Here is a 14,020-nt window from a genome sequence, read left to right as displayed (position 1 = left end):
TGTTGAGACGACCTCAATTGTAATGATCGTGCATGTCCATAGTTTCATTTACACACATTTTGTCATTGTTTTCAGACATATAATCAACTGCTCTCACCTTCTGTTTGTCACGTCCAAGATTATTGCACTTAGTGTAATGCAATACATGCAAATGTAAGATGGTCAATTAATACCATATTACAATTATGCTTAGATTTTACTGTTTCTGAAATTCTTGTTGATTATAATGTGAACCATATTACTTTCCTCAAATGAGTGTTGATAGGAAAGTTCAGTCAATACGTGGAAATAAGGTTGAGGTTGAAATAATTGGTTTTGCAAATGAACATATGTAAATTGTTATTACAGTGTTAATGGCCAAGTCAGAGAATCAAATCATTTCATATTTGCCTAAAAACATCCATTATTACTCATCTGACATTAACAAACTTTGCTTGTACAGCAATCACTAATAATACAGCCCTTGTGACATGCTGCTTGTCTCTCACTGGTGACTGGGGAGTTTGGTTGACCCCTTCCTTTAGTATTTCAGTAATGTCACGTGTGTCGCCTGATTGCGGGATGTTTTTACCACTGGCATGGGGATGGTGCCGACAAGCCATGAATCACAATCAGTGCAAATCTGGGGTTTGGACCCATAATCCTCTGATTCCTTCTTGCCCAAGGGATGCCTATAACTGTACATGGTGAAATGTACCAGCTTACATGACTGATGTCCACGTCTCCTGGCCTCACCATACATGGCAGTACAAGGGGACCTCTGGTCCTCCGGCTGCCAGATTCACTTGTATTCACACCACACAACAGCATATTTTCAGTATTTATTGGACGGAATATTACATTTTGTACAAAGTACAAAGTATTTATCTTAAATAATACAATTTTGTATTTGAAACCCAAGTGTGTCCCCCAATATTGAATTACCTCAATGACTAAGAATTTCATTGATATCATTAAACATTGTTTTTAATGGATCCTTCAATGAGAAATAGCATTATCATACTTTTATGTCAAAGAGATGTCAACATAATATATTCCATTTGGTTTGAATCTGATTTATAAAATTAGCATGTACCTTTAACCAATAGTTTTTCAGTTGAGTAAGCAAACTTAGTCATTACTATTACCGGTATCCTGTATGCACAGTATGATCTATCAAATATTAACAGACTGTTTGACTGCACAATCCCGCCATTCAGGTTTTCCATACTGGGCTAAAAAAAATGTACAGATTAACTGACACACAACTGCAAATACACGACTGTAGAGAGTGAACTTTAGTACATTCCATAGTGTTACTATGCAGTGAACTTTTACACCTGCGCAAAACAAATCTTTACTGCTGTGTTGTGTCCATCTCTTCTCCACAAGCAAGAAAAGCAAAACAGCAAACATTACTGTCAACTCAGGAAAAATAGCAAAAGCCACGATTAACATAAAACTTAACATGTGTAAGAATCAGCGATGCTGTGGAAACAATGGAGTTTAACATAGGAACTTTTCATATGAAATAAATAATGAGTTTCACGAAGATTGGTACCATTTCTTCTGTTTATTTTAAAGTCACATTGTTATTAAATAGTATGTTTCTTTACGAACATAAATATAATGACAATAAAAACTGGACGGAAATGCCTGACATCCCACATTACATTCTTCATCACTGATTCAGTCATCAACTTCATCATCTTCATCGCCAGTGTTGAAAAACACTTAAGCCATAAGTAAATAAATGTCATAATTTGGCTTCTTAGATAGTTCATAACAATCATAAACTTTGTAGAACTGTCTCAACAAGTACAAGTGTCAATATCGGTATCTATTTCATATGATCAATATTCTATAAGGGATGGAACAGTTTCCTTGTAAATATGGAATGTTTCTATCAACAAAGGATGTATTTACAAGAATCACAGGTGATACAGCAAACACACACACACACATTGGAATGTTTCATAGAAATAAATATATTCTTGTACATGTATATACAATTACTGATAGAAGAGCAACACAGCAATACTGAAGAGTCTTAACATTAACATGATTAAAGCATAGAACTCATGGTAAAACATGATAATCTTGTCCTGCAGAAATCGCTGATGAACCTGAAACTCGGTGCCTGTCCTTACACATAGGGTTATTGAGCCAGAGAAACTTAAAGGCTAACGACTTCCCCGTGGATGTATCTCAGCATGTATAAAGGTATTTAGGTAAGACTAGAAGGATATTTCTGAGAAGAGAATAGAACTTTGGTGGTGTTGATACAAAAACCACATGTACACTAAGATAGTGAGGTAAACAGTCTTCTTCATGTCTTCATTTTCTGGTTACTCTGCCCTGGCTTATAATGACCTCTCAATTGGTAAGGAACTTAACAGTGCAGATTCATAAGGAGATAACACAGGCACATGTCAAATAGGCTAACATGCTCTGTGATTAGGACTGTGATTGTGCATATTGACTCCCCAAACTAATTGTTTTTGTGACTCAACAATATTTCTGTCAACTGTCATGCAAAGAATAAAATACTGGCAAACATCACAGGTTACTGAATAAAAAAGCGGACGGAAAGAGGCACACATAGCTATGCCCCATTAGGAGAACACAGAGCCTTGGGGAAACACGTGGGGAACCAGCTTACATCACAAACAATTACGGGTAGTGTAACCAACTCAACTTGATCTTCCTAAGGTATACTGACAGTTTCTACACACCCTACAAATGCACTTCAAGATCGAGTTCTGTCATTAGACTAGTCATTTAATGCAAATTGTGCACAATGTTTCATCAATTCACTGGCAAGTCATCAAGTAGTTCCACCATTATGTACTATCAGTATTAAGGATACAGCCAACTCTATCACAAGCTTATACACTGGACTATAGGTTGACCTCCCATCATAACAATATCGTAGTTTTGTACACACAACAGATAACTAACCTTTCTTAATACTCTTCACATCATGCAGGGAAATCCTGTGGGGTTTATACAAATACATGTGTAACAAATATATGCTCAGAAATGTTTCTCTTCAACCAATTCTATACATTTGACACTTCAACAATAAAACTTGGCTATCACAAATTGAGGTACTAAGAAAGTTATTTCCTTATTGTTGAAACTCTTCCCAATCATCCTAGTGTGTATAATGTTCTGGGATTTCACTCACACTCCACCGACTAGTACACCACATTCAACTCATGCTAATACATTCGTAGCTCAGCCACCAGATGCCTATCACCCTGGCGCTTCCAAAGGTTCAAAGCTGGACTGATGGATCTCTATCCTCTTCAACAGCTGTGATGCAACAGGACAGAAGTCAGCCTCCCATGTTTCACACAGGTAGTCCTTCAAATCCTCATCTACTTCATCCTTCAGAGATGCTTCTAAAGCTGTTTCCCTATCTGAAAGCAGTGAGAGAAGAATACCGTGATAACATTGCCCATGCAACTCTGGATGAATCCTTGATGACAAATGTAGTATGTGAACACTGCATCAGCTATTCTGTAGCTCTTTACTGAAATATCTACACATGTGCAGCCTGATATTTTCACATTGCAACAGCCATCTTGGGATGTATTCAACATATGTCATAAACACAGGTAACATGCTTTTCAGTCCATCAACTGTTATTGGATATAAGCCTTACATCATGGGTTTCCTTTGATGTCAGAAATGTTTTAGCCATCACTGAGCTCGTTCATAAACATGGGGAGGATAGTCATACTGGAGTATCAAAATAAACTTAATATTTGTGAAGTGAAAGCAAGTCATGTGTAAGAAAGATGACTCACCCAGATACTCTACCAGCACATCGACAAGATCCTGTGCCTCTGCTTCACCGAAGCATGAGTTTGTACTTGTGATCTTAGTGCTGTAGTTACACAACACCTTACAAACAACACTGCCCAGTTGCCAGTCCTCACGCCCAAAGTCTCGCAACACTTCAGTCAATCTGAAACATGTCCACAGTGTCAATAGTAACTCCCATACATGACAACTACTCTATAATAAGTACTCTTTAATGATGATATGGATACTGTGAAATGGTCAGCCCAAATAAGTATGTGAACTGAGCCGGAAGGACCTGACAGTCACAGAGTAAGTGAGTTGTTCAATGCCACAGTCCACAACATCCATCTTTGATCTATTTTGCCCTGGAATCCAAAAGAGTTATAATAAGGAAAATGATTTGCAGATGCCTACTTGAATAGATGCAAGACGTATTAAGCACAATAAAGTTCCTATCTTAATGTCATACTTTACACCATAAGTACTCCAAATGTCTCTGAAAACACTTGAAATATTAAAGCAGGCATAGAAATTAACCAAGCAAGTCTGCTAGCATAGTGATAACACATAGCGATAACCATTAAAATGTTTAAAATTCTACTAGCCCTTAGAATACCTTTAACGTTACCAAAACTGGTCTGGGCTAGCAGGCTTGTGCTAAATTCTATCCCTGAAGCATGAAGAATTTTTAGAATTGAATAGACTGACTTGCAGGGATACACTGTTGCTTAGATAACTCACTTTTTTATGCCACCTTCTTTCTTGAGAAGAGGTCGCTTATCTTCATCAGCCATGAAGTTGATGAGAACGCCACATGCAATGAACACCAGCTCTCTGTTCCCTGAGTCCAGCAAGGTGATCATGATCTCATCAACTGAAACAGATTCACCAGATTACAGGACAGTTTCTACTTGAAACATCAGTAGTACCATTTCCTTGTGAACTAAAACAACCTGTATATATATCTGTTTAGGTATAACATCATCTATTTTTTGGTAACAGTGGATCAAATTTAAAACAGCTTTGAATTAAATGCTTCACAAATCTTGCATACAAATACTGATTGTCCCATTGACACAATTTGAAGAAACCATCTAACAATGCTGACAAACCCTGGGAACTATAAAGCCATACACTAACAGATCTTGTAGAATTTTCCTATTCGGAATATTCTATAAGTAATACGTTACCACTGTTATACCGAGGCTGTTGTCTCCCACAACTGCTGCTATAGCGAAATCTACCACAGAGATCTCAATTACCTCATGCAGCACGTGCGTAGCCACCTAGCTGCCATGTGACACCCTTCACTCTTGTCTCTTGCGAGAGCAAGTGCTTGGGGGACGGTCGGGCGGGCAGCAGCCCAGTGGTAACGTATTACTTATAGAATATTCCGAATAGGAAAATTCTACAAATTACATTAAGTAATACGTTACCACTGTTATACCGAGGCTGACTACCACAGTAGGCGGTGGGGAGCACCTACAACCCGAATCCTGACTGCTAGCGTTCCTTCCGACCAGCGGAAGTAAACACCAAGGCGGAAGCACTCGATGCGCATGCACCTAGCTAGGCGTTACCCTATAGGAATACCAAAGCACTGTCAAGTGCATACCGTAAGGCTCAATCATCATTGCCAAAATGATTGGTGACTCCAAACGGCCCCACTGGATAGGTATTTCATCGCAGCAGCGGATGAGAACACTGTATCCGCGTGAGCTAAATCTTAGATCAGGTTAAACAGTCGAAAGAGGGAAATTAATTTCATTCAGACCATATATCCCAGAGCAAGCCTACTAAATGTATGCATTAGGCGCGTGACCTAATTCCAGTATTCGTAAGCATGTATCACAAGGTTGGAATACACGAAAGACAATTAAATGCATAATTGTCAAAATACAAATAAGGACAAAACACACAAAAAGCCGCCTCACCTGTGGTGTGAGTGCGCTGGTTTGCAGGACCCCCACTCCTGTACCCACGGCGTGGGAACATTGGAGACGACCCAGATTGACCACCGTGCAAGGACTGACAACTGCGGAGTTTGGAATTGCGCTGGACACACCCCCTAGATGACCGCTTGTGCCGCGATCAGCGGCCCAAGACGGTGCACCCCCTCCACGTCTTCATCAGAAACCTTTCTGAGGTAATGATTGGCAAAAACCGAGTAAGAACGCTAGTAACAACCTCGTAATATTCTGTGAACAGAGATATTCGAGTGTAGGGCAAATGTTGCCGCTAGCGCCCTGATCTTGTGCGGGTTTGACCCCGCTACCGGTGACCCCCGAGACCGGTACGCCAGATTGATGACAGAACGAAGCCACAACGCAATCGACTTGCGAGTTATGTTAACCGTGTGATTAGCGTTACACGATATGAACAGACCGTCACGCCCTTGTCTTACGTTCATTTGAAGCCTTAAGATAATACTTAAGGGCCCTAACCGGACACAGCACTCTGTCCTCAGTATCAGCAGGATGTAAGATTTCTTTGAGTAATCTTACAGTGAATTCTCTCTCTGTTTGCCCGATCCTCTGATTCTTGGCGACGAAGCCCATGAGCAGGCCCAGACGGACCGCTCCTTCGTCACCCCTATCGAATCGTACCTTGGCGACATCTAGTGCATGAATTTCGGATACACGTGCCGCCGTGGGAAAGGAGAGGAGAAATACTGTTTTCCAAGTCACATGCCGGAACGAAGCACTATGCAAGGGTTCATACGGAGCTTTCGTAATTGTTTGCAACACTAGGGAAAGATCCCAGGCCGGTGCCCGAAGGCGGCCCTTCTTAAGATCGTGCTGTTTGAAACCCTTGATAATACCCCGTATCGACGGCTCTTTGGAGAGACTGGCAACGTCCCGTACCGTAGCAACGGACGAGATATAGTTGGCAATGGAACCCCCGGAGAGTTTCCGGGTCTCTCGCAAGTGAGACATGAAACGAGCAATATCCTGCACAGATACCTTATCTGGCGAATGAATGTAATGTTTACAACACCACTTCGTGAAAATAACACGACGTGCATTATACACCTTCTGGGTAGAATCATGATGCATACTAACATATGCCCGAGACGCCCGGCGAGAAAAACCTTTACTCCTCAGACGCTTGGTGACAACATCCACGCGTGCAGATTGAACTGCCCTGCGTTTGGATGAAGCTGACGGGTGTGAGGGTGGATCAAGAGATCCGGTCTTACAGGCAGTGGAAGTGGTGACTGCGTGACCTGGGTCAGCAAGTCGGGGTACCACGATCTGTTCAGCCACATGGGCGCGATCAGTAACATTCGACAGCCTACTCCTCGGAGCCGGCTTAGAATGTGTGGTATCAACGGGAGTTGACTGTTGAACCGCGTTGCGAACAGGTCGACGTTCGCACAGCCACTGAAACACTACTGGGTTCAGCATCCACTCTGTGGGGCTCGGATCCTGAGGCCTCGATAGAGCATCGGCCAGTACGTTCCGCACACCTGGGATGTGACGGGCGCGTATCTGGCACGGGACACTGTCCACCAGAGCGTAAAACTCGAACGTGAGATCGAGTAGCTAGTGACTGTGTGTTCCCCCCAGTTTGTTCACATAGGCCACTACCGTCGCGTCAGCATGAGCCTGGCGTCGACGAGACGATGCTTCCAGTGATCGACTGCGTTGATCACTGCCTTGAACACAACACAATTGATGTGAAGACCTAGTTCGTCTACGCACCACAGCCCCGAGCTCACCTCCCCCTCTACATGGGCGCCCCAGCCCACTAGAGAGGCGTCTGTATACAGGTTCAACGTGGCCCGGTAGGGCTGCATAGAGACTCCTGATAAGACATTGTAAGGGACCGTCCACCACTCCAGATGCGGTCGGAGCCGATCCGGGAGGGCGACGGTCGCACTGTTCACCTCCGTTGCTAACAACTGGATTAAAAAACGTTGCAGCGGGCGGAGTTGGAGACGACCCCGTTCGGTGCAGTCCTGGGCTGATACAAGTAGCCCTAACAGCTGTTCCCAAAAGTGAACAGTCTGTTGCACCGCTAAGACTTTGGCAATCATCGCCTGAATCTTGTGAAACCGGTCTGGGGGGACAAAGAGGCGATGGGACACCGTGTTGAACCGACCTCCGATGAACTGCAAGTTCTGAGAAGGGGTTAACTCGCTCTTGGGGAGATTGATAATCCACCCCAATTGCTCCAAGAGCCGACGTGCGAAAACGAGATGGCGTGACACGGTCGTCCAGGTACGCGAAGTACCGGTCACCCCTCCGATGGAGGAACCTCTATATGGGGGTGGTTAACCGGGTGAACAGCCAGGGAGCGGATGAAAGACCGAATGGGAGTACAACCCATTCGTAGTGCCTGCCTTGAAAGACAAACCTGAGAAACTTGTGATGATCTGGGTGAATCGGAACATGCAAATAAGCATCCTTCAGGTCGATCGAAGCGAGCCAGTCGTCTGGCATAATCAGTGCTTTCAGGTCCGCCAAGCTCAACATTCTGAACTTGGGCGACTTGCGCAGGTAGAACTCGTTGAACGATTTCAAGTTGTGAATCATTCTGAGTTCGGCACTGTCCTTCTTGGGAACGAGAAATATCCTGGAGTAAAACCCCGGTGTTATTTCTGGTAGAGCTAACTCCCAAACTGCCCTCTTCTCCACCAACCTGCCGATGGCATCGGCGAGGAAGGGAAGATCGGTTTCCGAATAGAAACCTGCCGAGGGGGCAACGGTGAGCGGCGGATTCGCTTTGAGATCGAGCCGATAGCCGTACCGAATCGTGTTGACCACCCACGGGTCGTCGAACACTTGTTCCCAATTCTCCCAGTAAGTCTGGAGTCTGGCTCCCACTGGGGAAGGAGAGGGGGGCCTGACAGGCTGCGGCAGGCGCAACTGTCCAGGGCCAAGTGACTCGGGTTCGCCATCGGGCCAACCGAAGTTGGCGCTGTCGGCATACGAACCCCTCCAATGAGAGTCACCTGGAGGGGCCCTTACCGTCCTTAGACGACTTGGGCTTCCCCCAGTTCCCCTTCTTCCCGCGAAAGGGCTGCTTAGAACCCTAACCGGAGCCCTCAGAGCGGGGCTTCTTCCCGGAGGAAGAAGAACCCGACCCCTTAGTCCTGCTGGACGCAGCATCCTGGGGCGTGCTCCGCTTCGGAGTGGCACCCAGGCAAGGACCCCACAAGATCCAGTGTGTGCCGAGAGACCTCGGCAGACACAGCGGCCTGTTGTTCCTTCAGAACCCCAGGGATCTTGTTATTAAACAGGGTCCGAGCAGACCAAGGCTGCAAAAGGAGCACCTCCTGATTGGTAGCGTCCAATCCTGAAGCAACCAGATATGACTGGCGCCGAAGAAAATGGCACGTGCCGGAAATAAAGGCCGAAGCCCCGGCAACGTACTCCAGGGAAGCATTTAAACCGAGCAAGCAGTTGTAAATGCGCTGGTCTCGGTCTGTAGGAGAACCTTCGACCAGACTGGCCGCTGCAGCCAGGTATGTGTCTCCGTGAGACATTGCCAGCATGGAGTGTCGAGCGAGGGTGTCCAGCTGTTGCAAGGTACCTTGTGGTACCGTGGCAACCGCTGGGGCACGGACCCCCAAAGACTCCACATGGGCTTCCGCGGAAGGACCAGCCTTGGGAAAGGCAAGGTCATGTACCGGGAAAGACCCTTTTCTCCACGACGGTGGAGGTAACGGGAGACCCCGACCGGAGGCAGCCGCGAAGGCCTTCTCTAAAGAAGGCTTAATCCCGCGCAGCAAGGTTGATGCCGGGAAAGCCTTGTCGGACGTCTCGTCGTACACCTCGGAGGAACCCACGGAACCGTGGATTCCCCGCGGTATCAGCAGGGGCTTTGGCATGTCCTCGAAGAGGTCATAAACCATGGCCACGCAGTCCTTAACTGATAGCGGAAGCAACGGTTCGGGGGAAGGACCGGTAACCACGGCAGCCGCCGCCGTACCAGTGGACCCTGCGTCCGAACCCGCGGCCACCGAAGAGGCCGGGGACGGAACAGCCAGCGGCCTATCTTGCGATAAGGCCGCCAGTCCACAAGTTTCGACAACAATGTGGCGACGGAATCCCCAGACAGCCCGAGGGCCGCAGCCGAGGAGGTGGTACCCGCACGGGGACCCCGACCGGATGAACCGGCCACCACAGGGGTGGAGACGGACTGGACGTACAGTCGGTAACGCTCAAACTCTGCAGGCCCCAGACCTTCGCACAGGGTGCACCGGGTGTCCCCGCAAGGAACCCTGCACCGCGGGCAACGATCGTGGGGATCCCGGGACGACAAAAAATTTCGGCACACCGCGCAACTCCGAGGAGCAGGGGTAGAGGGGGTGGAGACTGGGGACAATTCCATGTCAGATATTGTTTGTATTCTATAAACAAAGAACAAAACATGGTTACAACGCACGCACCACAATGATTCACAAACGAGCATTTTCACAAGAAAATAAACGAGCAATGTGAACATATTACATACACATATCACTTTTATGTAAAGAAATAAGTGATGTTAACCCCCAAAACATACAAGAACAGGGGAAACGTAAAACACAACGTGCATACGCGAACCCCGCAAGTATATAGAAAAAAGGGCGGGAAAATTATAACCAAGCGTAGCTACCGCAACGCCCCATAAAAGCACAGTTTATTAGAGAATAAACTATAATAAATATCACCAAATATTCAAGGAACGCTTCAGCAGTAGGTATACACGTCTTGCTACGCAGACGAAGGAGACAAGAGTGAAGGGTGAAGGGTGTCACATGGCAGCTAGGTGGCTACGCACGTGCTGCATGAGGTAATTGAGATCTCTGTGGTAGATTTCGCTATAGCAGCAGTTGTGGGAGACAACAGCCTTGGTATAACAGTGGTAACGTATTACTTAATACTTATTACTGTACTGTAATTTAAAGTCTCATTCACCTTTCTGTTTGGAGAGAAGGTCTCGAACAGTCCTCTGTCTGGTCAGATTGCCAAACACTCGCGAAGCTTCTAACATGGCCTCCATGTTGTCTGTCATCACCAGTTTCAATAAGACTGAAGTGAAACAAGACCTTTAATCAGAATACCAATACAGATCAGACACAAACAGATCCCTGCTAATGAGTGAGTTTAACAGCACTTATAATAATAGTTCAGTTATATCACAGTATGTCATCATAATGTGGGAGCAAAGCCCCAAGTGGTGCAGGCCTTACACAGGGATGGTGCTGCCAAACCTAAAAACAAAACAGTGGCCAGTGTGTCCTGCTGAAACACTGAACACCTTAAACCTGCCCCTGTGCACATTCAACTGTTAACTGAACACCTTAAACCTGCCCCTGTGCAAATTCAACTGTTAACTGAACACCTTAAACCTGCCCCTGTGCACATTCAACTGTTAACTGAACACCTTAAACCTGCCCCTGTGCACATTCAACAGTTAACTGAACACCTTAAACCTGCCCCTGTGCACATTCAACAGTTAACTGAACACCTTAAACCTGTCCCTGTGCACATTCAACTGATAACTGAACACCTTAAACCTGCCCGTGTGCACATTCAACTGTTAACTGAACACCTTAAACCTGCCCCTGTGCACATTCAACAGTTAACTGAACACCTTAAACCTGCCCCTGTGCACATTCAACTGTTAACTAAACACCTTAAACCTGCCCCTGTGCACATTCAACTGATAGCTGAACACCTTAAACCTGCCCCTGTGCACATTCAACTGTTAACTGAACACCTTAAACCTGCCCCTGTGCACATTCAACAGTTAACTGAACACCTTAAACCTGCCCCTGTGCACATTCAACTGTTAACTGAACACCTTAAACCTGCCCCTGTGCACATTCAACTGATAACTGAACACCTTAAACCTGCCCCTGTGCACATTCAACTGTTAACTGAACACCTTAAACCTGTCCCTGTGCACATTCAACAGTTAACTGAACACCTTAAACCTGCCCCTGTGCACATTCAACTGTTAACTGAACACCTTAAACCTGCCCCTGTGCACATTCAACTGATAGCTGAACACCTTAAACCTGCCCCTGTGCACATTCAACTGTTAACTGAACACCTTAAACCTGCCCCTGTGCACATTCAACTGTTAACTGAACACCTTAAACCTGCCCCTGTGCACATTCAACTGTTAACTGAACACCTTAAACCTGCCCATGTGCACATTCAACTGTTAACTGAACACCTTAAACCTGTCCCTGTGCACATTCAACAGTTAACTGAACACCTTAAACCTGCCCCTGTGCACATTCAACTGTTAACTGAACACCTTAAACCTGCCCCTGTGCAAATCAACTGATAGCTGAACACCTTAAACCTGCCCCTGTGCACATTCAACTGTTAACTGAACACCTTAAACCTGCCCCTGTGCACATTCAACAGTTAACTGAACACCTTAAACCTGCCCCTGTGCACATTCAACTGTTAACTGAACACCTTAAACCTGCCCATGTGCACATTCAACTGATAACTGAACACCTTAAACCTGCCCCTGTGCACATTCAACTGTTAACTGAACACCTTAAACCTGCCCCTGTGCACATTCAACTGATAACTGAACACCTTAAACCTGCCCATGTGCACATTCAACTGTTAACTGAACACCTTAAACCTGTCCCTGTGCACATTCAACAGTTAACTGAACACCTTAAACCTGCCCCTGTGCACATTCAACTGTTAACTGAACACCTTAAACCTGCCCCTGTGCACATTCAACTGATAGCTGAACACCTTAAACCTGCCCCTGTGCACATTCAACTGTTAACTGAACACCTTAAACCTGCCCCTGTGCACATTCAACAGTTAACTGAACACCTTAAACCTGCCCCTGTGCACATTCAACTGTTAACTGAACACCTTAAACCTGCCCATGTGCACATTCAACTGTTAACTGAACACCTTAAACCTGCCCGTGTGCACATTCAACTGTTAACTGAACACCTTAAACCTGCCCGTGTGCACATTCAACTGTTAACTGAACACCTTAACCCTGCCCCTGTGCACATTCAACTGTTAACTGAACACCTTAAACCCACCCCTGTGCACATTCAACAGTTAACTGAACACCTTAAACCCACCCCTGTGGACATTCAACAGTTAACTGAACACCTTTAACCTGCCCCTGTGCCTATTGAACCAGCAGTGGTCTGGAAACGTCCAAAGCAGTAAAATGATACTGCTCTACAATGAACTGTAAAATGACTGGTAATCAGTGACAAGCAGGTCACTCACCCTGAGCTACAGTGTTCTGGTGGGCTGTGATGGCGCTGGTCTTGGTGGTGTAGTATGAAAGGTTGTTGATTGTAGCCACCGTGTTCAGAATCAGCTCCTCGCTGCTTCCAATGTCTTTAGAATCTGAAGAAATACAATTTCATCATTGCTTTCCCCTAAACACAAATAGACCGTACACATAATGCATGTATTATTGCTGCCAGACTTGATAAGTTTCAAAACAACATTTCATGGAAATGAATTTATACATTGCCCCCCCACCCCAATGTTTTCCTAATATTTGGATTTTATAGAATTGAACGAGTTAAAGTTTTCTTAAACAACTGCTATATTATTCAGACTTCCAATTAATAGTTGATATGACATCAGTGGATGAATTCTACTGATATTCTAGTCACTGTAATCACACACCTAGAATTGCTAGTAAAAGTTGTACACATTCCACATGTGAAGCTATGATTGGCCCAACAGAATCATTGATGGACAAGTTGGCGATTACTCGAATGACTTTGATCAGAACGTCATCTATTGTGTTGACAGCACAATCCCCATCATTATTGTTGTGTCTGCCATTTGTGGTAACATTCTCAGGCTTTGACCTTTTCTGAAAGAAGAAAATCAGTTTCAATCAGTGTGAAATGCAAACAATCATAACGCAAAACTGTCATTGACTGTCAGTATCTGATTCTGGCACCAGGTGATGATCAACAACAGTGTTGCATCTGGACGGTGTGCGCGAGATGTGGCCCCTGGCTTGAGGGTTGCTTGGTGAAAACAGGCAAGACAGCTTCCCTGAGTCAGTACTTTCATTCTGGTCCAGCAATTCATGACGAGGATGTTTTAATGTTTAATTAATTCATATGTTTTACTAAGTAATTGCTAGATTGTGTCACAAAAACTATATTTACTGCATATCAGCATTCTGTTCACTTTACTTGCTATTTGGAGTACAGGCTAATTTCAGCTTTGTGCATTCCTTACTTTTCTTTATTGGAGGTTAAAACACA

At 45.1% G+C, this 14,020-nt stretch overlaps 1 protein-coding gene across 4 annotated transcripts in view; it reads right to left on the bottom strand.

Moving 5' to 3' along the window:
* Positions 1–833: 833 nt before the first annotated feature.
* LOC139474333 (armadillo repeat-containing protein 2-like) overlaps positions 834–14,020 on the bottom strand; it is a 47,150-nt gene continuing 33,963 nt past the window's right edge. For all 4 annotated transcript variants that reach the window (XM_071257306.1, XM_071257307.1, XM_071257308.1 and 1 more), the window contains 6 exons: positions 13,425–13,617; positions 13,014–13,136; positions 10,701–10,814; positions 4,534–4,666; positions 3,795–3,955; positions 834–3,404 (listed from right to left, as the gene is read on the bottom strand). In XM_071257306.1, coding sequence (XP_071113407.1) covers positions 3,238–3,404; positions 3,795–3,955; positions 4,534–4,666; positions 10,701–10,814; positions 13,014–13,136; positions 13,425–13,617 — 891 coding nt within the window. In that variant the 3' untranslated portion in view covers positions 834–3,237. The remainder of the gene's footprint in view (positions 3,405–3,794; positions 3,956–4,533; positions 4,667–10,700; positions 10,815–13,013; positions 13,137–13,424; positions 13,618–14,020) is intronic.

The sequence above is a fragment of the Haliotis cracherodii genome, unplaced genomic scaffold (genome assembly GCF_022045235.1).
Source record: "Haliotis cracherodii isolate W230 unplaced genomic scaffold, xgHalCrac1.p SCAF_3, whole genome shotgun sequence".
Lineage (NCBI taxonomy): Eukaryota > Metazoa > Mollusca > Gastropoda > Lepetellida > Haliotidae > Haliotis > Haliotis cracherodii.
This window is presented reverse-complemented; position numbering and strand designations above follow the sequence as displayed.